At 41.9% G+C, this 24,141-nt stretch overlaps 1 protein-coding gene across 1 annotated transcript in view; it reads right to left on the reverse strand.

The window, feature by feature from the left end:
* Nucleotides 1-24,141, reverse strand: part of TANC2 (tetratricopeptide repeat, ankyrin repeat and coiled-coil containing 2) — a 931,529-nt gene that overhangs the window by 155,061 nt on the left and 752,327 nt on the right. The window contains exons 12-14 of the mRNA XM_030221414.1: nt 15,668-15,949; nt 9,096-9,229; nt 1,569-1,800 (exon numbers count right to left, since the gene is read on the reverse strand). Coding sequence (XP_030077274.1) covers nt 1,569-1,800; nt 9,096-9,229; nt 15,668-15,949 — 648 coding nt within the window. The remainder of the gene's footprint in view (nt 1-1,568; nt 1,801-9,095; nt 9,230-15,667; nt 15,950-24,141) is intronic.

Raw genomic sequence — 24,141 nt, forward strand, 5'->3', positions numbered from 1 at the left:
TTTCTGATGCCCCTCCCATGCTCCTGGAATGTTAAAAAAAACCCCTTCTGATCCGACCCCTGGAACATCAAAAAACTTCCCCCAGGACCCCCCTGCCTGATCCCTGGTGGTCTAGCAAGGAATGAGCAGGAGCAATGCCCACTCACACTCCTGCCCATCACAGCTGCCTCTTCAAAATGGCTGCCATGCTCATGCGGCTGCTAGAGGTAGTAGCAGTCAGTTTGAAAGGGCAGTTGTGATGGGCAGCAGTGAGTGGGCATCACCTGCTCATTCCCCACTACACCACCAGGAATGGGCAGGTAGGCCTGGAGTGATCCTTAGCTGGGGATGAGGGGGATTTTTTTATTTTCCATGGGAAGGGAGGAAATTGGCACACTTCAAGATGGTACCCAAAAGTTATGCGGGTGCTGGCCGATATTTAGTGCTAGCACCCACATAGGTAAGGTGGATATAGTCAGTCAGGACTGCTTTTTGTGTGGTTCTATTTACCAGCTTATCTATGCAGGCAGCGGCATTGAATATTGCCGACACCAGCATGCTGGCTGTTCCACCAACTATGTAACAACTCTGTGTGGCCCAACACTTTAAGGACTGTTTAGTGCCAATATTTAATTCAGCAGTAGTGCCCAGTTAAGTGCTGCTGAATATTGACAGCTGGCCCACAGAGCACCATTTAAGCAGGTAGAAGTCTCTCCTGCCCATTTAAATTGTTTTAAATATGAACCCCTAAGCAATTAAATGAAGGGGCTGATGATTGGTTTCTGCTGGCTTGCTTTGGTTATTGTTTTCTTTTGCCCTACTAAGTCAAGTTTTAGTTAATGTACACTGTTATGCCATGGTTTTATAAAAAAAGGATCTCATTCCCATTTGGAAAGCACGGCAGATACACACATTCCTGAACACCCAACAATCACAAGTCTGCAAACAACTGTGTTTGGATTTTTTTTCTTTGAATTGAGGGATTTGGGATTTTTGAATTATTGGGAAATGGACGCACAAAAGAGGTAAGATGCACCCCAACTCTTTCAATAACGCAAGCTTCTACTTTAAATGGAGATGTGGTTGTGGACCAGCCTGGTTCAAATCCAAGAGGCCTCAACAAAAATTTAAAAAAGCAAGCCCGACTATGTAAATGGTAGAATACATATTAACCAGTACATTAAACAGGGAAGAAAAACCCTTCCTGCCCTGTTCTTTATTTCCCTTCTTTACCAGTCTAACTAATGGTGCCTGTTTCATGCCTTCCTCTGTAACTAGATAGTGCGGAAATGTCAATTCACTGAGAATGGCATATGCAAAATCATCACTTTCAAGCATCGGCTTAAACATTGCCAGATCACATGACACTTGACTCATCAATCAAACCATGGCATTCACACAATGTTTGACACAAATTTTCGTACTGTTGCCAATATACAAAATGGGGCTAAATCCAGTGAGTGAACCAATTTTCCTCTCTCATAGGCAAAATGTAATAAGGATTCTGATATTTGATAGAATCCAGAATAAAACTGGTTTACTACAATCTGGAATTTCTAAATCATATAACCAAAATTTGTGCTACTAACCTTTGTGCAGGTTCTCCAAGGGTTCAAGGACTCCTCTGCGGAATGAGGCCATAGGGTCCTGCACGCAGGACCTGAGACTGAGCATGCTTTGAAGGTGAGGTTCTCGTAGTAGCTGCTCCCTGTAAGCAACCAGCTGGGGCGATCGACACAGCAGCGCTGCTACATTGTGGACAAATTCTGGCACTAAACAGGTGTAGGCATTATCCGCCTGGCAGTAGTGATAAGCAACAACCTGGAAAAGAGAAAGACAGACAAAGGAGTAATCCTCAGAGCTAAGCTTGCCGGAAGAGGTGGGCCTTATATGCTTCTGACATTGATCCAGATGAACTTGGCTGATAGCTCCAGAGACTGATCTTCAAAAATGACTTGACCTACCAGCTGGTGAAACAGATTATTGAAACCACAATCATTCTCCACAACAAGCAGCAATGACCAACTAATGTCATGTCTGGTACTGTCACAGTCTCACTTGGCAGGCTTTAAGCTGGAAGCTGGCTTAGATCCTGCCCTGAAGGACAAAGAACCTTGTAAAATGTACAACCATTCCCATCAATGTTGTTGTTGCTCATCTGTAACATGTGTTTTCCATAGACAACTGGATTACTTAGGTGTATGCTAGATGACATCATCACACGTTGCTGGGACAGAACAGCTCTCCCAGAACTTAGAACCTCATGTAAAGTACTTCATGCCAGAAAGGCCACAAATTCTCAGAAATCTCCTCAGTTTCAAAACTCAAAAATTAAGGCAATTGTCGGGGGTTGCAGGGGTTAGGAGGGATCGTGTGATCAATCCTGCTGTTTACAGGAAACATCTGTTACAGGGGAGCAACAATGCTTTTTCCATTGACAAACAGGACTGGCTCAGACACACAACTGAATGACTCTCAAGCTTAGGGCTGCTCACATCTTTGCTTATCATACCACATGTAGGAGCAGCCTACACAGAAAAACAGTACAAGAGTTGCCACATCACACAGGCAGACTGACTAGCAAAACTTGACCAAATGCAATGTCCTTTAATGTGGCTTAGTCCAACTAGTAGTGCAAAGTAAAAGATATGAGGCAAGGGCCATGTCGCTGCTTTACCAAGTGTATCTAGTGAAGTAGCCACAGTAGCTCTGATGTGATGAGACTTTGCTTTAAGGTTCAGGGGAACAAGGTTCAGGGGAACAACGCTTTAGTCATAATAGAGCTGGATGCAAGAGGTCAGCCTTTGCTAAAGTTCTTTGGTCAACTGGTTTGTCAATTCTGTTGGAGTCAAAGGAGACGAAAAGCTGCATAGATTTAACTAGAGGTATCATGTAAAGACCAATTTAATTCTAGGGCATGGAGGGTTTTCGTGTGTGAATTCTTATGAGACTTTGGACAAACCTACACAATTAAGGCGTAAAGTTTTCCTTCAGCTAAAGCCCAGGGTTTTAGCGATAGGAGCTTCTTTTTTTCTGATATTTCCTGGTAACATATGGAAGCAATTCCTATGTTTTCTTGAATCCTGGAGAATTTTATTTTAGAACAAACTGTTTCTCACCAAGGTGATACCAAATAATGAGTCAATTTTTTCTCTGGTTAAAAAGGATATATAGATATAAAGATATTATATATATTGTCTGCTGCATGCTCTTTTCTTTGTTCTTTGTTTTATTTCTCAACTATATGATGAGTTTTGTTTATGAATGGATACTCTCTTCTTGAAGCGTACTGGGACATGATTTTCTTTTTATTAGATTTTTTTTGTGATTTCTGTGGGGGGCTTTTTCCTGAGAATGTTACGATGTATACTCAAAGATTGCAAATAAATTTTTTTTAAAAATATGAGCATTTGCAGTCTACCCATACTGATCAAGGTGGATATAATCAATAACCTTGATAAAATTAGGGATTAAGGCATACTATTATGCTGACAATATCTTACTTATCCATTATAGACATCACCAATCTCCAACCAATATGGAACTGCACTCTGCTCTAGTTCTCTGTTTAGAAAATGTCATGGAGTGGTCTTAAAAGACTTTTCATTCTGCATTTGCTTTTGTGCTGCATCTAGATTGACCCCTGACGCAGGTGCTGTGATGTCAAAACATGGCCGGTGTTGGGTCTTCCAATAAAACATATTTATTACATTCTTGAGAGCCCTTTATGCTGTTTGTGCCTATTTATGCTGTGTACTTTTTACCCTCCCCACTGTATAGTGTTCAAAATAAAGTAATTCAGCCTCCGTTGCTCAGTCTAGCAGACTTTCAGAAATGCTGCTCATCTTTAGAAAGAAATTTTCTCTCCAGATTCAGGACTTGTTTCCACCCAATTACTCGGTATCTCCAGAAGAGCCTATAGGAGCTGCAGGAGAATATTTCCAAGTCATTCCTCCTTCAGTGAAGAAAGTAAAATATTTTAGCATTATATACTTATAGATAAAGTCAGGTAGGCTAAAATATCTCTTATTATATAGTAATTGCAAAATCACATAATTTATTCATTGACCCAGCAAATGGGAGACTTGAACTGGTTAAGAATGTTGTGTTTCTGAACCAGACCAGAAGATGTCACTGATGGTACACAGTGAAAGGCAAATGGTCTTTCTGTACAATCTTGGTAAAGACTTGTACCCTGTAGCTTAAGTTTGAGATATATTTAGAAATGCTGTTTCAACTTCTAGAATGCATGTCACTGTTTAGACCAGCATTTTTCTACATTGTTTTTAAATATTGTAGCTATGAACTGACTTTAAAATCTCTAAGCTCATGCTTTCTGTAAAGTGATTCCATGTGCAGTCATATTGAAGCAGACTGTCCAGATATATCTTCTTTTAATGTTTCTAATTTAATTTTGTAAGTCTAATGCATGCAAATAATTTGTGCATGAATTGATTCTGCAAGCAATTTTGGAAGGCAAACTAAGCCAACACTGTGACAGAAAACTAGAGTATTGCTTACTGAGTACACTTGACCTACTAATACCATGCCTCAGCTCATCTTTACAGATAGTGCTCAAGGAAAATATTTTTTGGCCTGTAACTTTCCTCCTGCTTCTCTATAATTCTAGCTTAACTGTTTTGGTCTTATTTTGGTGGTATAGAAGAAAGAAAGGAAACAAACAAAATGAAATACAAATACACAAATACTTAAGGATTTCCTCCATTTATTAAAACAACCACAAGCCCACATATCAAAGCAATCATTACCGGCCTGGGTTCACACGCAACAGTTCCCTCCAGAAGCCAGTGCACATACACCCTTAGGAGGTAATTTTATAAATAATTTTTCACATATAAAAGCCTTTTTGCACACATAAAGAAGGGCTGTTTTACAAAATTAGACCTGGGATTATGCCAGTTTCACAGCCATGGGTGGGCCTGCCTCTGTGGGCAGGGACCCAAATTTGGCTCAGGACCATCCAACAGCGGCATAATCTTGCTGCAGCTGGTAGGGAGCACAAGCCCTGCCAGATTAAACGTGGCCAGGACTCTTCTCCAAGATGGTTTCCACAGCTGCCTGACACTGACACCTAGTACATGCTTGGTTTTCATGTATGTGGAAAAACTGAGCATGCGCTGGGTGCTGGCATTAGGTGGCTCAGGAAGGCTGTAGTCAACTGTGGAGCCATGTGGTAAAAGAGTCCTGGCCACGTTTGAGGTGGTTTTCAGCTGGTGGGGCTCGGGGATCCCCATCAGCTCAGGTATATAATGCTTTAAGTGAATCGGGGTGGGGGATGAAGAGCACGGGGCACAAGCGGACAGACTGCAGAGAGGACATATGCCCATCCAGTTTCCCAGTGGTCCACCCAAAAGTTTAAGTCTGGCTACACCACTGGCTTAGGCACATAAAAGTAAGCATGGAGCCAAGAAGGTGCCCACTTTTACACAACCCTCATGTAGGCGTGTTTAAGGGCAGAGTTTGGGTGCAGCATAGGTGGAGTCACGCTTTACATGCCTTGTTATAAAATATACATTTTGCACAGGTACTTTATATGCAAACATTTACATCTGTTTCCAAGTAGGTGTAGACGTCTGTGACTTCAATCAGCGTAATTGCTTCTGCTTTTGCCCAAGCATTTTATAAAAACACTAAGAAGTCTATAGGCACCTATTTGGCCTTCACATATATTGGGGGGGGGGGGGGTGTACTATAAAATTAGCCTCTCTGGACAGTGTGCACTGGATAGAAGTCTCTGTCTTCCAGTATGGTGATAGGGATGAGGGAGCAGTTTGAATACTGGCCTGAAGAACAGAAGACAGGTTTAGGATTCAAACCCAAATCTTAAACATGGCACACCTGGTTTTAACATGCATTTGAATCAAATACTTTTTCCTGTATACAGGATTCCAAAGCATCTCCATTTAATACTTTTGAAACATAAATAGCCATTTTGGAGGTGGATGGCATAGAAGCACACTTCTGAGTACTCAGACTTAAAGTTTCCAAAGCAGATATGAGGAAAGGAATATTGGAGGTAATATGCAGCTGGCGATGGTCAACTTTAAAAAAAAAATTTAAAACTTGAATGTTTGAAAATTCAGCACGCAAACAATACAGAAATATGCAAAAATGCTTTTTGCAATATACATCATTCCCATCCTTGTGCCCAGATATTTACTGCTGGCATCTATCCAGGTATCCTTGGATTTTCAGGTGCACATAACCGGAGAGTGCCACTGAAAATCCAAGGAGACAGCAGCAGCACTACCTGGTTATAGCTGGGAGGGTCCAGGGGCAGAGTCAGGGCAGAGACAGGAGTTACCTGGACACAGTACCGGATAACTACCCAGTTAACTTAGGACAGCTTTTTTTTCTGTCCTATGTTAACCAGATAGTTATCCTGGCACCACCATTGAATATCGGTGTGTCCAGATAACTCCCGGCTCTGCCCCGACTCTGCCCTTGGATCGCCCCGGTGTGCAGTCTCCTCAGATTTTCAGTGGCACTATCTGGTCAAGTGAAATTGAAAATCCAAGGAACACCTGATCAGTGGGAGATGATAACCAAGTAGGAGCCTCTCCTACTCAATGAATATCAGCTCCAAAATTGTTATAACCACCCAATAAGAGTTTGTCAGACCTAGAGAATACCAGCTCTTTTTAGAATCTAGAAGCAATTCTGAGAGCTATCTCTGGGTGGACAGACAGCACACCACCAACGTGTACGCTACAAGAGAAGCTTCCAGTCGCCAAAGAATATGTTTATTCATTATCTTTGCCAAATTAGAACTGGAGATACTGAAGAAAAAGAAGGCAAAGTGACTTGGTTATAGTCAGACAGTCAGCAACAGGAAGAGCCTTTCTTGAACTTAGTTCTAGACTACTTAGGGAACAGTACTAGCTGGATTAATGGAGGACAACTTTCTGAGAGGAATTTGAGACAGAACCGCCAACTTTCCCTCTTTAAGAAACAGATTTTCTTGTACATGACAGACATGACCAGAGCTGTCAAGTTACCTAGTTCTGGGAGAGCAACTTGTTGGCTAGTCCTTATTTTGAAATTCTATGCGAAAGCGGCGTATTTCTTTGTAGTCCCTGCTTTTATCCATTGAAATCAGTGCTGCAGGTCCCATAATGCATCGTGATAGGGCTATCATGACCAATCTAAAATCTCCATACTGGAACTGAGTAACTGAAAGCTCTTAGGGGGTCTTTTACTAAGCCGAGGTAGTGTTTTTAGCTCGCAGCAGATATCAGCTGGCAGTAAATGCCGAGATGCCCACAGGAATATGAGCGTCTTAGCATTTGCTGCCAGCTGATTTCTACCATGAGCTAAAAATGCTACTGCAGTTTAGTAAAAGATCGCCCGCCCCTTAGTGACTATGTCTCCTTGCCTCTAATGAATTTCAGCAGACTTAAACCTCTTTCTGTTTCTCTCCCAGAGAACATACTGCATGCTGAGATATAATGAAAGGGAGCCATCAAAAGGGCAAGTTAAAAAAAAACTAATGGGACATCTGATTTTTACAGTCATTTTATGAGTTATTTTGATGTAAGTGATTGGCACTTCTCAATAGCTCTCTCCATCTATCAGGAGAGCACATTTCTCAGCTGCAGGACATGGCTGCAATTCAGATCTTCTGATAACCATAATGATAAACTTGAGAAGTTCACTCTGCTCTAATCTCACTCACTGGGGTCTGCATTGCAGGGATTAATTAGAAAAAGCAAAAATTAAAAGGTAAAAAAGGCCTTTCAGTACTGAGAGTGCCTGGAGTTTGCATAATTAGTTATTTTACAATGCAAGCTTCAATTCTTTTGAGAATATTATGGCTGAAATATTATTAAGTAATATTTTCCAGATATTGATGCCATCCATCTGTATGCACAGGTTTGTTCTGCACATGTGCCTTATAGAATATATTTCTTCAACAAGGCCTACAAAGAGAACCTATAACCTCACTAATCCACTTCACCAAACCACCCAGTTTGAAAGCCCACCTTCTATACTTATCTCCTAATTACTTCCTTCTTTCTTCTATTACTAAATCTCTACACCTTACTAATAACTGTATCTGATAGCCTGGAATGACAATGTATTAACAAAATTATGTAAGCCACATTGAGCCTGCAAATAGGTGGGAAAATGTGGGATACAAATGCAACAAATAAATAAATAAATATTCTCAGAACCAGCCCCAAGAATGAACAAATGTACACATACAGATTTACATCTCTTCTGAAAAAGACAAAAATGTGTGTGTGTACAGTTGACCTGCATATTTTATAAACTATACATATAGATTACAGCTTTATTTCCACTCTGCCCAAACTACACCCCCAGTTTGCATAAAAGTAAGCATGCACTTCTTTGTGCCCACATTTACATACACAAAGAAGCAGCCTGCTCAATTGTGCATTCCTGTTGGACCAACCGCTGCCTAAATTTGGGGATGGCGAGCACCAAAGGCATGCACATGAGGTTGTGCTGTTGCCAAGGAAGCAATGAGAAAGAAAAATTAAATACGGGGGTCTGAGTTGTTGCAACCCTCGGGACTCTAGGGACAGAAATGCAAAAGGGGCCTTTGAGTCCTGCAGCAGCTGAGAGGCCCCACATCTTGCTGCAGGCTGAACCACCAGGATCCTTCTGACCCAACAGTGTCAGTGAAGCAAGTTGAGCTGACGGGAGAAGATGGAAAGGAAAGATAAAATGAGATGGATGTGTTGCTGCAAAAAGTAAATCCTCCCCAGGCCAGTGTTTTGATATAATCTACCATGTGTGCACAATTTTATGAAAGTCTTTTACTGTGGGTAAAACAGGTTTTAAATGAGGAAAAGTATATTAAATAACTACCCCTCCCTAATAAGTGTGTACTTTTCACCGTGTTATTAATTGCTCACTTATTTTTTGAATGTTGAGACAGACCAGACCACTGTACACAGACGATCATGAAAGAAGATCTGAGGAAATTAAAGCCTTATATTCATGGATATCTTTTGAACTTGTACTGTATGAGGTAGCCTTAGAACTTAGTTTATTTATTTTCTGAAAGCTTAAAGGAGACTTGTGCCACTGCTCCTGACCTCAAGAAAGGTGTCTTTGCTTATCATTACCTGTGAAGCTAATCTTCGCATGGCTTCCTCCTGCCGCCTGCGCATTTCAGGAGTCCCAGGACAACTTCCACTGGTGATAGACGTGTGGGCCTGAGCTGGCTGTGCGAGAGGGAGCTCCCGGCTCCCATCGACATCTGTGGCAAACAGAGAAAGACAAGTCAAGGCAGCCAAAAGTTTGAAAAGCAACAGGCTCACATTTTCTTTTATATTTAGAAAGTATATATTTGTTGAGCAACAAATCAGAAAAAAAAAAATCACACAAGGCAGTCTACACTGGCTTTCATTTTACTTTAATAATTTACTAGAGAAATATAAAAACACACAATAATCATTTCATGAAATTTAGGAAAGCTTTAGGAATGCAACTCATTGCAAGCTGAGGTAATTTTCTACTTTTATTTATTTATTTTAAATCATCAAACAATATTTTGGGCACTGCTTATAAATGAGACCCTACCTATGTCTGCTCTGCTGGAGAATCTGGTAACACCCTTGTCCTGGAGGGCCTTGCTAGGAGGAAGAAGCCCTTAGAAAAGGGGTGTCAGACTGCCCAGCAGCGTCACCAGCAGCGTGTGCTATCTGATGCATAAGAGGCCGGACTTACTGTGTGGTATGGATCAGGAGCGAGAGCACTACTTGTGAAGGAGTGCATACCTGCGTCTGCTAGGCTGGAGGATCTAATATAAGCTTTTTCTGGAGGGCTTTGTTGGAGGGCCTAGTTGGAAGAAGGCTGGAGGAAGGGAGGAAGACCACCCAACAGCATAGTCATCTGCATATGCCATCTAGAGCAGACGCATACCGAAAAGGAAGTGTTCCTTTGGTGCTGCTGAGACGGTTGAAAATTCAGGATAGTAAAATGGGAACAAAGATTATTAAAAATCATTCAGTAACAGCAAGGGAACTATTGATTCACATGTTCAAGTGCTTTTCAGGATAGAACTGAAAGTAATGGATGCTCAGGGTAGTGACTCCCTTCAAACCTCTGGAGCATCTTTGAGCCCTAAAGTTAGGTTTCCACCCCCCTCCACCTGAAAGAAGTATGACTTCTGGTAGATACTCCTTACAGTTACCTTTAAATGCTAATTTGAAATTCATTGTACCTCAAGCTCCCCCGTATGTAGAGTGCCATTCCCTAGGATGGTCTCTATCCTGTTGGATCTGAGGAGCTTCTACAATTATTAATACTACTACTTGACATATGCAACGCTGTACGCAGACATATACGAAACAATCCGTGCTTTATAGATCTTACAATCTATTCAAAACAGGCAAAAACAGGACAAAAATGGGATTAGGGAGTCAGAAGTGGAACCTGCGCAGGGTGCCAGATTCAAACTACACAGTTAACTATCTCTGGTGATTGTTTTTACTGACGAATATCTTATATGTATTTTTAATGAAGAACTTTTTATATGTTATTTTTATTGTAAATCGCATTGGTCACCGTGGTGGGGAAGCAGTATATCAAATACGAATAAACTGTAAACTGTCCTATAGTTTTCTTGGAGTTCTTTTCTCTATGTTGATTTGAGTTGTAAAGTGCTTTGGTCCGTATTCTGCAGTAAAGGAAGAACAGCAAATATAAATAAAATAAAATAAACCTTGTTGGGCAGGTCTTCATCTGCTGACATGTACTACGTTACCATGTTACATTTAGTATGGGAATAATTAAAACAACATGGGTATTGAACAGGTGACTAAGACATTGAGTTAAAAGCAGCCTCAAAAAGGCGGGGTTTTAGCCTGGATCTGAATAGGGCATGAGATAGAAGAAGGTATGACAACTCAAAAAGTCTATTCCAGGCGTACGGCGCAGCATGATAGAAGGACTAGTGGCTGGAGCTGGAAGAGAAGAGTACCGATAAAAGTGACATACGTGATGGGAGTTCCCAGGGAGGTGTAGGGAGAGATAAGAGAGGAAAGATACTGAGGAAGTGCAGAATGAATACATTTTAACTCAGTAGGAGGCTATATGTCACTCCCTGAGGGAGAATATCATCTGACTGATATTTGGAAGACTGTTTCTAGGACAGAATCCCCTTCTTTGTGGGTTTATATTACAGTTGATAACCTTTCCTAAAGAAACAGCTGCCAAATTTGAAGACCAAGATAAGAAGCTTCACCTCCTAGGAGTGAGTGTTTCCAGGATGAAAATGTAAGCACAAACATTGCAGGGCATAGGGCAGCATTTCCTGCCCTGGTACGCCGCATCAAATTCACAGGGGTGCCGTGGAGGGAGTTGAGAGTTGATCCTCCACACGCACTCCGCAGTTAATCCTGGGGCCTGCCACCACTGGAAGTTGAAACAACACAAAGGTAATGTATCACATAGTCAAGGGTGGGCCTGGGAAATTCTTAAAAATTATCTGTTCATTTACTCTTTTGGTGACTGCCTGCTCCTGCTTCAACGGGTCCACGGCAGCAACTCAAACACATTGTCTGCTGCTACCCCCGAGGGGAGGAAGCGGAAGGCAGCGTGTTACCTGAAAAGCCCCAGATTTTGATGGGTCTGCGGCTCCCTTTCATTATACCTCAGCATCAATGTCTGCAACTGCACAGAGCTTCCCCCCTCTCGGGTCTACCTTAGGCACCCTGGTTGTCTAGTGTGCTAACCAGGGCAAGAGCTCCTGCCCCTGCTGTCTCCACTACTAAAATGACTGTGAATCACTGCTGCCTATGCCAGCTCCAGTCTCAAAATGGCTGCCGTGACCTTCAGTGGCAGTATTGTGAGACCGCTGCTGAAAGTCTCAGCAGCCATTCTGGTGGCAGAGATGACAGGGTGATGGGTGGGTCCAGAAGGGGGGAACGGATGCTGTGTGCAGTGGTGGTAGCTGACGGAGGGGGGAAGGGAGGCTCTGTGCAGAGATTTTGGTCAGGGGCGGGGGGGGGGGGGGGGGGGGGGGTTGGTATCAGCCGAAAACGCACTAGTGTTTCCAGCCAAAAGCGAAACATGGCTGAATTAGAATTTCAGGCCGGTTTTGGCACCAAAGCTGAAACCAAAGTTCAGTAGCCTCTAGAGATGCTTGTGTTCTTATATTCTTATGGCCCTTACTGTCTCACCCAACTTCTTCATTCTTTAAACAACCATAGACTTGTATTGCCCAGGCCAAGACTAGCTAGATTCAAAGCAGGTAGATATGCAGCTTTATTCTTTACAGCTCCTGCAGCTTGAAATCGACTTCCCTTTGAATTTCTATTTGAATTCCGTGATGAGTTATCTTTTTTAAAAATTTAAATCTTTGCTAAAAGCCTTCTTTTATCGGCAGGCATTTGAAATGTGGGTAGCCAGGCATGTCATGAGACATTAGATTTGCTTTTTTGTTTGTTTTGTGTGTGATGTTCTTTGTTGCTTTCCTATCATTAATGGAGTTCCTTTCAATTTATATGGTTTTAGACTGTACATCGCCTTGTTCTGTTTGTTCAGTAAAGGCAGTATAGTAAATCTAATAAACTCTAAACTAGGACCTGCTGCACCAGCTCAAACCAACCTGCACCATCTGCTGGAGGTAGAGAAATACTGGAGAATTCCAGGCTGCAACAGCACTTATACTGGTGATGTCATTAGAATGGTTCAGTTTCTCTGTCTCTATCTGCTTATTGGAAAGAGAGACAACCATTGATTTGGACTGGTCCAGCAGTGACAATGAGACCTTATTTGGAGAATTGTGTACAATTCTGGAGACTGTATCTTCAAAAGGATATAAACAAATAGAGTCCAGAAAATGGCTACTTAGATGATCAGGGATCTTCATAATAAAGAATAAGAGGGGAAGACTTAAAGATCTAGTATATATATTTTGGAAGAAAAGCAGGCAAGCAAAAATACAATAGACACATCTAGGGAGTAATTTTATAAGGAGCTGCCTAGTTTTACTCAGTGAGAACACAAGTAAATTCCATTATTTTAATTATTTATGCATGTAGGTGGCCTCTTATGAAACACCAACTAGCACGAAAGTATGCACATTTATGGCATGTACTTTCACTGTGTATGAGTGGAGTTTGAACAGAGCGTGGGAAGTCTGCATTTCTGCATGTAGGTTATACAATTCCTTAATTTATGCACGTACATATCGAAAGTACACATTCTTTACACCAGCTCTTGATTTGGTATATGTTGCTAGTGCTTACATATATGGCATATATATGTACATCTATGTTGCAGTGATACATGCGCAACTTACACTAACTTTTGAACTTATTCTAGTATTTTATAAATTCAAACATGTGCTAACTAAACATGACTTTAAATACCTCTGTAGTAGGGTTGCATTTTGATTAAAAGTTTTAATCATGATTAATAATGCAATTAACATTTTTTATTCACGATTAATCACAAGATTAAAAGATGCCTACCAGCATCTTAGTCCTGCCCTGTGTCCATCTCTTCCAATCTCTCCTCTGTCTCCCAAGACCAACATCTCTCCTTCCCTCCTCCTCTGTCCCCCTGGTCCAATCTCTCTCCCTCTCACCTCTTTTCCCTATGCCCCCCCATTGCGTCCGACATCTCTCCCTTTCTCCTTTCCCACCCCCCTCCACGAGGTCCAAACATTGTTCTCTGTCTGCTCCCTGCCCCCCCCCCCCCCGCGGCTCCCAACATCATGCCATCTTTGATCCCGCAACCCCCACCCCCCAGTCCCAACATTGCTCTCTCTCTCTGCTCCCCTGCACCCTTACCTTACAAGTTCTTTACACAGTAGTGCAACAATGTGTAGGCTCCCTTGGACCCATCTCAGAGGCAGGATGGGTCAGAGATGGCCTCTGGAGCAGGCAGCGTACAGACACTGCTGTTCTACCACTGCCATCTAAGGAACTATTAAGGTATAGGGGAGCCAGCAAGGGAGGGAAGTGTAGTGTGAGAGCAATTATTAGCCTCGATTAAATTTTAAATTGCCTCTAACAAATCGCTGCATTAACCATGATTAACATGCAGCCCTACTCTGTAGTGTTACTGCACAGAAGGCAGGCCTTTTTCAACTGAAAGGAAACTCTGGAATGAGGGCTCAAAGGATGAAGGTGAAAAAGAGGCATTCTCAGGAGTAAATTAAGGATATATTTCTTTATAAAAAGGGTGGAGGATTCATGGAATAGCCTCTCAGTGGAGGTAATGGAGACAAGGACTTTATTTGAGTTCAAGAAAGCAATGAAATAAGCACAGAGGATCATGAAAACCTGTATATTTATCACATAGACTCCACCTTAAGGGAGAGAAAGGGATTGTAGAGCTTAGTAGTTGATATGGATGGGCAGACTAGAAAGATGTAGAACAGGTAAAAGTGAATCAATTTTTCACTCTTTCAAAAAGTACGAAGACCAGGGGACACCCCAATGAACTTACATGGAAATACTTTTAAAATAAATAGGAGGACACTCATCAGAAGTTAGTGCATCTGGGTTTTAAAAAGGTTTGGCCAAGTTCCTGAAGGAAAAGTCCATTGTCTGCTATTGACACAGACATGGGGGAAGCCACTGCTTGCCCTGGAATTGGTAGCATGGAATGTTGCTACTATTTTGGTTTCTGCTAGGTACTTGTGACCAGGATTGGCCACTGTTGGACGCAAGATGGACCACTGGTCTGACCCAGTAAGGCTCTTATGGCAAATGGTCTTTATTTATGTTTCTATTTTAATAGCACCTATGTGCTTTTTCCATCTTTCTTGAGCTCTGTAAAATTGACTATTCACATTTTAATTCAATAACACATTGCATAGAAGCATACAGCTGATGAAAGAGGTGTTTACACAAGAACTGTTTTCCAAAATTAACACCACAAAATATAACAGCAAAACCTGTCAGGCTGAGCAACAGATGGAAGAAGAAAATGGTAGAAGAAAACAAAGAAAAGGGGCTTGTAACTAATTCTATCAAGACTAAGACAGATATTACAAAGAAGGGAAAAAATACACCAACAGGGCTAAACCAAACACAGAAATGGTGAGCAGCTAGTACGAACAGGAGCAGAGTGGGGGAGTACACAGAGATTAGGACTGGAAGAGATGGTAGCCCAGTAAGCTGCGAAGCAATAAATGAAAGAACATTTAAAGTGAATTTGTAGGGTCAAATATTAAGATGGTTGTAAAGACAAAGTTTCTAAATGTGAGGAGCACCCCAGGGTAGGAAATAATTGTCTGCATGCCCCGTATAAATAGAATGACATGTAGCTGGTAGAACTGGTTCCAGTTCATACACTTGCAGATTGAACCTGGCTAATTTAGGGGCAGCTAATTTTGTCTCCTGCTCTTCTTAAGAGCCCTGCTGATTGTTGATGTCATTGTTACCTGTCTCTGTAAACAGTAATGACAATGAGTCCATTATTGTATGTAGAAGAAACAAATATATTTTGGGAGGGGGATAAAGGTAGAAAGGCATACATTTTGAAGAAGGAGTTAAGGAGAGATGGGTATAAATTTTAGAGAGGAAAGAGATGACATGCATACATTTTGCAAAAGAAAAAATGTATGTATTTTACTTTTGGGACAGTCAAGCAAGAGCAGAAATGCATACATTTTGGAAATAAGTGAGAGCAGACATGCATGTATTTTGGGAAGGAAGGTGAGGGTAGATATGCATACGTTTTGGGGAGGCGTGCGGACTGTCCGATGCGATTTGTCTCATGCGTGTACCATGGCAGCTGAGAGCAACCAGTCTGGAGATGATGGCTGTTTTACCAAACCCAATATTGCCACAAATCACTACGCCTTGGTTTACACCATCGTCGTCACTCTGTAGCTGCGAATCAATTTCATGGAACAGCCAGTCCCGGCCCACAAACACAGAGTCGGTGGTAATGCTGGGCACCTCAAAGAGAAGTGGTTTCAGGGAGATGTCCGGAGGTCGATAGGGTGCAAAGCGCACTACAATGGAAATAAGAAAAAGAAGAGTTATCCTGTGACATATCTGAGAACTATGGCTACTTTACACACCTATTTTTAGTCTATCCTGCAGACTCTTACCAGTCAATCCTGCAAGGCTAGAGGTACAGAAACACATTCTCATTTTAACAGTGCAAAGACTCTATCCTCATGATATCTTGCATTGTAGTACTTCTGGACAACACCACAAAGGATAATTTTATAAGCAACTTTAGCATGGAGAATAGTATTTTACAAACTCAGGTAGGTGCTTATAAAATTGTCCTTGGGTATATATGCAAAGAAAGAGTCACTCAGAAAACATAATGCTTACTTTTATGCAATATCCCCTAGATTCTATATAAAGCGACTTAAGTAGTGTGCGCAAATCTGGTCGTAGTCGGATTTACCTGTGCAACTTAATTAGTTAACAAGCCAATCAGCACCGATAATTGCCAATTAACATGCAATTATTGACACTAATTGCATTGTTTAGTTAACCTTGATATACCCGCCTTTCATAAAATGAAAGTGGTTTACAAAGAGTAAAATAACAATTTAAAATGAAAGGAAAAAAAGACTGCAACTCATAATAGAAAAGGAGAAATAAAATCAAGAAATAACAATAAAACAAGTAAAGTAAAACAAATACAATAAAATACCAAAGAGGCCAACATCTGCCCATATACATTGGGCCTAGACATCATAACTCAGGGCTGGAGGAGTTTGCAATAGTGAATACACAAGTCTTAAAGCAACTTTAAAGGCGTAGATAGACTGTTCACTACAAAGAACAAGGGTAAAGCATTCCAAAGGGTTGGACTTAAAAGCAGAATGAGTGGACTGTAGTCCGGTATGGGGTAACAGTGGGGGTAACCAGTTGATTCTGGTTAGAAGAGTGTAGAGAACATATAAGACAATAAGAAATGAACAAGGTGCGATATATATGAGGGAATGTGTGTGTATAATACCTTATCAGGCTCATTTTCGAAAGAGAAGCTACGCCCATCTTTCAACCAAATTGGTAAGATGGGCCGTCCTTCTCACAGGGTCGCACAAATCGGTATAATTGAAAGCCAAATTTTGGGCATCCCCAACTGCTTTCTGTCACGAGAATGACCAAAGTTCACGGGGGCGTGTCGGAGGCATAGCAAAGTGGGACGGGCTATGCCCAAACACATGGACATCTTCGGCCCATAATGGAAAAAAAGGGCATCCCTGACGAGCACTTGGACGAATTTACCTAGTCCTGTTTTTCTACGACCAAGCACAAAAGGTGCCTGAACTGACCAGATGACCACCAGTGGTCACTAACCCCCTCCCACCCTCAAAAAAATCTTTAAAAATATTTTGTGTCAGCCTCTATGCCAGCCTCAAATGTCATACTCAGGTCCATCACAGCAGTATGCACGTCCCTGGAGCAGTTTTAGTGGGTGCAGTGCACTTCAGGCAGGCATCCCTTTTGATTATGCCCCTCCACGTGTCAGAGTTAGGAAGCCAATGATATTCTATAAGTGCTGGAGAAATGCTGGAGAAGTGTTATCAAATCAACAAGATCTGTGAGAACGCGTTCTGAACTGTTTGCAACCTTTTAAGCTGAGACGGTGGTAGACCTCGCAAATACTGCAGTAATCAAGCTTTGAAATAACTAATGCATACAGTAATATGAGGAATATGGATATGCCTCAATATCCAAAAAAGGGCGTAAAATACAGATCGAACGAAGTGATGAAAAACTGGATTGTACTACAGCTGAAATTTGAGGAACAAAAGTAAGATGAGAGTGTTATGATTGGGGTCAGAACACCTCTCAAACTTACCTCTTTCCTGGGGGTCAGCTTCTTAGCTGGCTTCTGTTTCTTTTTCTCTGTCCTTTTCTGAGCTGGCTCTGTTTCTCTGTGCTGGCAGCTTCCAGCAGCATGGGGTTAATTGTTTTACTTTACTACAGCTGTGTGGTGGACTGAGTTAGCTCTACCTCTCTTTGGGTTGTACTGGCTTCAAGTGCCTTCACGGTGTTGCATTGGTGTGGGTTGGGCCTCTATGGGTTTCAGTGTGCTCTCTGGGTCAGGGGTGCTGTTGCCTGGGTCTAGGGAGTGTGACATCATCAGGGAGGGCCTTGATAAGGAAGTGGTGTTGTTTCCTTCAGAGCCCTTTGCAACAGTGGTGTTTGCTTTAGGTAGTGTGGTGCAGTGTGCACTTCTGACTTTGTGTCTAGTTTCCCTGCTTGCTTTTGCTAAGGGCCAGGTTAGTGTTAGTGCAGTGTGCACTGGTGACTATGTGTTTAGCTTTCCTGCTTTTCCCTTATGGTTCCCCTGCTTTTCCCTCTTGGTTTTGGATAGCATTGCTGTGTGTAGGCTTTGGAAGCTCTGTTGCTGATAGAAGTACTTCAGGGTTTGGTGTTGTTAGGAACACTGCAGAGTTTTGCTGTTAGAAGTACTTCTGGTGTTTGTGCTATTGGGAGCATTGCAGTCTTTGCTGTTGGTGTTTGGTGCTTTAGAAGCACCTTGGGCTTATGTGTTAGCTTCCTGCTTTTTCCTTGTGCTCCCCTGTCTTCCCTTTAAATGCTAGGGAGCTCTTTCTGGTTGCTTGCCAGAGTAGTGCTTAGGAAGCTCCTTGTTAGTTTTGTGTTTAGCTTGTTAGTGTAGAGCTCTGCTTGTAGCTTGGTGCTTAGTAGCACCTGTGTTAGCTTTGTGTTTATTCCCTGCTCTGTTAGTTTAGGGCTTAGGAAGTCCCTTTCTTGAGCAGGGCTTAGGAGCTCCTGTTTAGTATAGGGCTTAGGAAGTCCTTTTGTCAGTTTACTGTTAGGACATTCCTGCTGGTTTAGGGCTTGGGAGCACGTAGATCAGTTTAGGTTTAGGAGTACTTCTGTTTCCAGTCCTGGTCCCTGTGTCATCCGGTATCCAGTAAGTCCTGCCGGCTACTCCAACCCAAGAGCTCAACTCCTGGGGGGCTTAGTAGCTAAGTGCAGGTGAAGCTGTGTGGACCAGTCCGGTGTGCTCCAGTCCAGTGTTCCAGTCCTGTGTCCTCCAGTCCGGGGGATTCCAGGCCATGTGTTTCGGCTCGCTGGGCGGTGCCTGCAGTCCCTGCCGGTGCCGGTGTGCTTGCCCAGCGTTGGTTGGTGGGTTTTGCCTGCTGCTGTCGTTCCTCGTCAGCAGCCCAAGGGCTCACGTTTGCTCCAGAGCCCGGCCCCGCGGGCTCTGAACCTGAGAACCTGACAGAGAGTCAATAATGATGCCCAGATATTTAAAGGAATCTACTAATTTTAATGGAGAACCACAGAATCAAAGAGGTAACGTTAGGCACACGGGTATGCTTAGAAACCCAGAGTGCTAAGGATTTAGGAGGATTTAAGACCAGATGGTTAGTAGATAGCCAACAATCCATAGAATCGAGGCAAGCTTACAATACAGAGAGATAGGGAGAATTAGCATTGTAAGGTACAACCAGGAGGATATCGTCTGCACAAATGTAACATTTTTAATTCAGCAGTTTGAATTAGTAGGGCCAGTGGCCAAGAAAATGTTGAAAAGAAGGGGTGATAGAATAGAACCCTGAGGGACACCACAGTGGAGTGTAGAAGCAGCAGAGGTACCATGAGATGTGTGGACCACATACTGATGACCTGATAGAAAAGATGTAAACCAAGGGGTCCTTTTATCGAGCTGCGGGAAAAAGGGCCCCACACTAGCGGCGGGGGGAAGTTTTTCCTGCAGTGGGTAAAAAGCCCCCAGACAAACATGAACATGTGGCAAGACAATGCTTACCACATGGATATGCAGCAAGGAGCCCTTACCGCCACCCATTAAGGTGGTGATAAGGGCTCCTGCAGTAACCCGGCGGTAACCAGGCAAGCGGGTGGCGATGCCCAATTATTGCCAGGTTACCACCACACAAGCCATTTCCAGGGGTTTTCTTTTTCCCCCGGAAATGGCGTGCACTCAGGGCAAAACTACCGCCAGGTAGTCCTGATTTAGCGTTCAGTAACCCTGCGTTGGGCTTACCGACACTTAGTAAAACACCCCGCAAAGGAGAATAGTCCCCGTGATACCAATAGAAGCAAGACAAACAAGTAAAATTGAGTGATCTATCAAATCAAAGGCTGTGGTTAAGTCTAGTGAAATTAATAGTGTTAACTTGGCCTTTATCCAAACTTGTGTGAATGTTGTTTAGAAGAGAAGAAAGAATATTTTCTGTGGAGTGGCCACTCCTAAAGCCAGCCTGCACAGGATGCAAAATATTAAACATATCAGTACGGTTACTAACACACCATCTTTTCCAAAAATTTTAATAAAAATGGTATGTGAGAGATTGGTCTGTAGTTCAGGCGATCAGATTTATTAAGGGGAAGAAGACTAAGACAGGGTAGGGTGGACAACTTGAACTTTTCCAAAGGGTAGAGACTTTACCAGTACTAAGGCTATTGTTAATCATGGAAGAAAACAGTGGTAACAGCTTACGCTTTGAAATATCAAGCCAAGTAAAGCACAGAGGTTCAAGAGAACAATGTGTTTTCCTGACAGATTTAAAGGCTCTCATAGGCAGATGATCAAAAGCAAATGCAGACGCTAGAGGCTGTTAGCACCATATTAGCACCGGCATTTACTACCACCCCATGATCAGAGCCCTCGAGCGCTTGAAACAAGTAGCTTGCAAATGCATGCTAAACAGGGCTCTTAGCGCAAGTAGCCTGCAAATTGCATGCTAATCAGCGCTTACGCATTCATCCCCAATGATAAGCGTCCAGCGCGCCAAAGATTGGGTCCCTGGCCGCAACAAACCCTACGCCAGCTCTGAGTTGGCTTTAGGGTTACAGATCATTGGCAAGGAATGGTGAGCCCTGTCCAGCATGCATTTGCAATCGTGAATGATAAGCAGAGAGGTTTCTGAAGAACACGTTTACACCACGTTCTTTTCTGGCTGATGCAATTGACATTTGGTTAGTCATAGATCTCAAGTATACCACAATTTATGAGAGGGACAAGATGATGAACTAGCTGATACGGCACGTGCAGCTGTAGTGTAGTTCTCAAAATGATAACTGAGTAGGGATTGAGGATGAGCCTAAAGAGTGTCTTCAATACAATTATCTAAGCGTATTCTGTACATGATGTACGTAAATTCTAATCCGCATAGTTAAAAGTGAGTGTGGCCAGGCATGGAATGGAGGATCGTGGTTGTTTCTAAAACCTATGCGTTGTTGTTATAGAAAGCAGCCCAGGTATACACTAATTTAGGTGTCGGCATTTAACACAAAGTTTTACTTGGTGTAACTGCCCACAAATAATTTAGTCACGCAGACCAGCGCATGGCGTATTCTATAAACCATGCACAAAGTTTAGGCATATTTTATAAAAGTACACCTAAATATAGGCATATAGAATACACCTAGGTGTATTTTTTTTATTGTTTTTTTTATAAGCTAGCCCTATATGTGTAGATACTCTTAGGGGCACAGATAAGATGAAGGTGGGGTAGGTTCAACACGCTGTGTCCTTCTTTTGATTTTACAGGTACAAACAGGTGTAACTTGTGCTGGCTGAGCTTTCGGGTAGACTATTTTATAAAGGCACAGAGGTACATATTTTTGCCTCATAAACAGGTGCACATATGCCTTATGTGCCTTTCCTGCCTAGGTGCCCTGTTGTAGAACCACCCTAATTATAACAAGTCTACAAGCACCATTTAATGGTGGGCTTTGCCCCAGTTTTCAAAGAGAAAGCATATGCATACTTTTCTTTGAAACTTGCCACAAGTACAAAATAGGAGAAAAAGAGAATAAGCTCTGTAACAGCAATAATTAGCAAAAAAAAGAACAGAGTTGGTCAGAAGAGATGATGAAAAAACATCCAGGTCAACAATCTTGCCGAAACCCAGTCAGGTTGGGTTCACTTCACAATAAAGCCTGGGTGATGGTCTGGTTATTTTCCCATAATTTCTGTTCTTTTGTGCCAGTGGTTTACAAGTACAAGATACCAATGGATTATTGTACCTGCTTTGTTTGTAGGAACTCTCTTCAGGGGAAATAATGCATATGAGTTTGAAAATACAACCTATACATGGTCCCAGGAATAACTCCTCTAACTGTACCCAAACCTACATGCCTGTGGATGGTGTTCAGATCTTTTTAGACACATTGGAGGGTACTTTTCAGGCTGTCAAGTTAATAGATGACCCTGTTACAGACGTAAAAATGGCTTTGAAAACTGCCCCCATAGTGTAATTATAGAAGTACTGTATTTAATTAAAAAATATATTTTAAACCAAGGGAGCAAGAATGCATCCCCTACATTTAAAAACTAAGTGCCCCGTTTTACTAAGGAGTGCTAGTGTTTTAGCACGTGCTAAGCACTAGAGACACCTATTTATTCCTATGGGCCTCTCTAGAGTTAGCACTTGCTAAAAATGCTAGCGTACTTATAGCATGGCTTATAAATCTTTCCTTTACTCCTGTAGAGAGCAAACCCATTGGTGATACAGTCTCTTTTTCAATGGTTGTCTTAACTCTTTCTAATGGTCATATTTCCCATTTCAAATACTGGAAGGATTTCAGGAATATTTTTCAAGCTAAATTTCTTGATTCAATGATATTTCCCACAATTAAGTTGCTTGCACTAATTAGGAGCATAATACTTGCAAAATAATCAAATTTGTGGCAAATAAAATAATTTCCCACTAAAGAGAATGGCAGTTTATAATTAGATATGTTCTTTCAATGCTTAACTGAATACCTTCCAGGAAAGTATTTTTATATATTAAATATGAAACACAAATTTCTGTGCTTCTGAAAAGGAACCAGATATTACCTGAAATTTATAACACTAATGCTCTTAAACAATATACATGAAATATAAATGAAATATAAATGAAATCAGCAGTAGGAGCCCACCTGATTTTGCACCAGGAAACAGTTCAGTGCAAGATGTGTTTATAAAAATTATGGTTGCACAGTTGAGGTTATAATGTCGCCTCCCCAATAAGTGCTTTACAATAGACATGGGTGCTCAGTCTCTCTACGACTCATACTCCTCATACTAAGATTAAAAACAGAGGCTGTCCAATCTTCATTGTACAGAGTATAACATCCAGCCAACAGCATGGATTAAATCTATTTTCATGCAGGTCTCAGCAGAGTGTAAATAGCATGCTGCTGTTACTAAAATTCAAACAGTTCAAGCAGTGAGGCACTGCAGGTTGCATGCAAGAGAGCCACCTGTCAGAACTAATTCACTCCAGAAAACTCGGCTCAAGGCCTGAAAATTAAACTTGCCTTAAGTCCTTTATGATTGATTTACTCAGCAGTTAAAGGTTAATCCCGGAGCCTGCTTCTTCCACAAAGACAGACTCAAGACTACAAGTTTCTGCTTAGAAATATTTTATTGTTTTTAAACATGTAGAGGTCAGTATTCAAACATACTTCTGTGGTTGCTACCAGGAAGGGAACATCAGGGCTTTATTCTAAAAATATTTCTGGGGACTGAAAAGATCATTTTGGATGTGTAAATCGTTAAATAGCCAATGCTAACTGCCCAAAAGGGGACATATTTGGGGATTCCAGAGATTGCAGGAATGAGAAATAAATACTGGATTCTACGTATATAGGTTGCCCAAAGTTTGACACCCTTGACACCCAAACTTGGGTGCGGAGCCCAGATGTGTGTTAAACTTATTAGTCAATTGGGTGCTAACAACCAGTAAGTGGTGTTTATTGGAGTTAACTGGTACTTATTCGACACTAATTTGGATTATGCTACATGCTATTCTATAAGGCTACGCGCCCAAGTGTCTCTTGTACAACCCATAAGGGAAAACGGCCATGAGCAGGTTAAGGGCATTCCAAATATTATGGTGCAATGTTATAGAATACCAGGGTTCGGTGCTTAACTTGCACACTATGACTTTACACCAGGTTTCAGCTGGTGTAGTCCCTGCGTCCAAAGCTGGGCATGAGAAATCTTCTCCAAGTGTTATTCTATAAAGAGCGCTCAGCCCGAGTGCCCTTTACAGAACAGCTCTTAGCACTGATTTTTCAACAGCACCTAAATCTGAGTGCTATTTACTGACTCTGGCCCATAATTTCTATTAAGTGTTTACAATACCTGCATATATGCACACACATGGGAAAAGTGCACCTAAATGCCTATTCTCTATGTGCCTATCTTTGATAGCATGGAGTTGCGAACCAGACAACACCTATG

Source organism: Microcaecilia unicolor, chromosome 12 (genome assembly GCF_901765095.1).
Source record: "Microcaecilia unicolor chromosome 12, aMicUni1.1, whole genome shotgun sequence".
Lineage (NCBI taxonomy): Eukaryota > Metazoa > Chordata > Amphibia > Gymnophiona > Siphonopidae > Microcaecilia > Microcaecilia unicolor.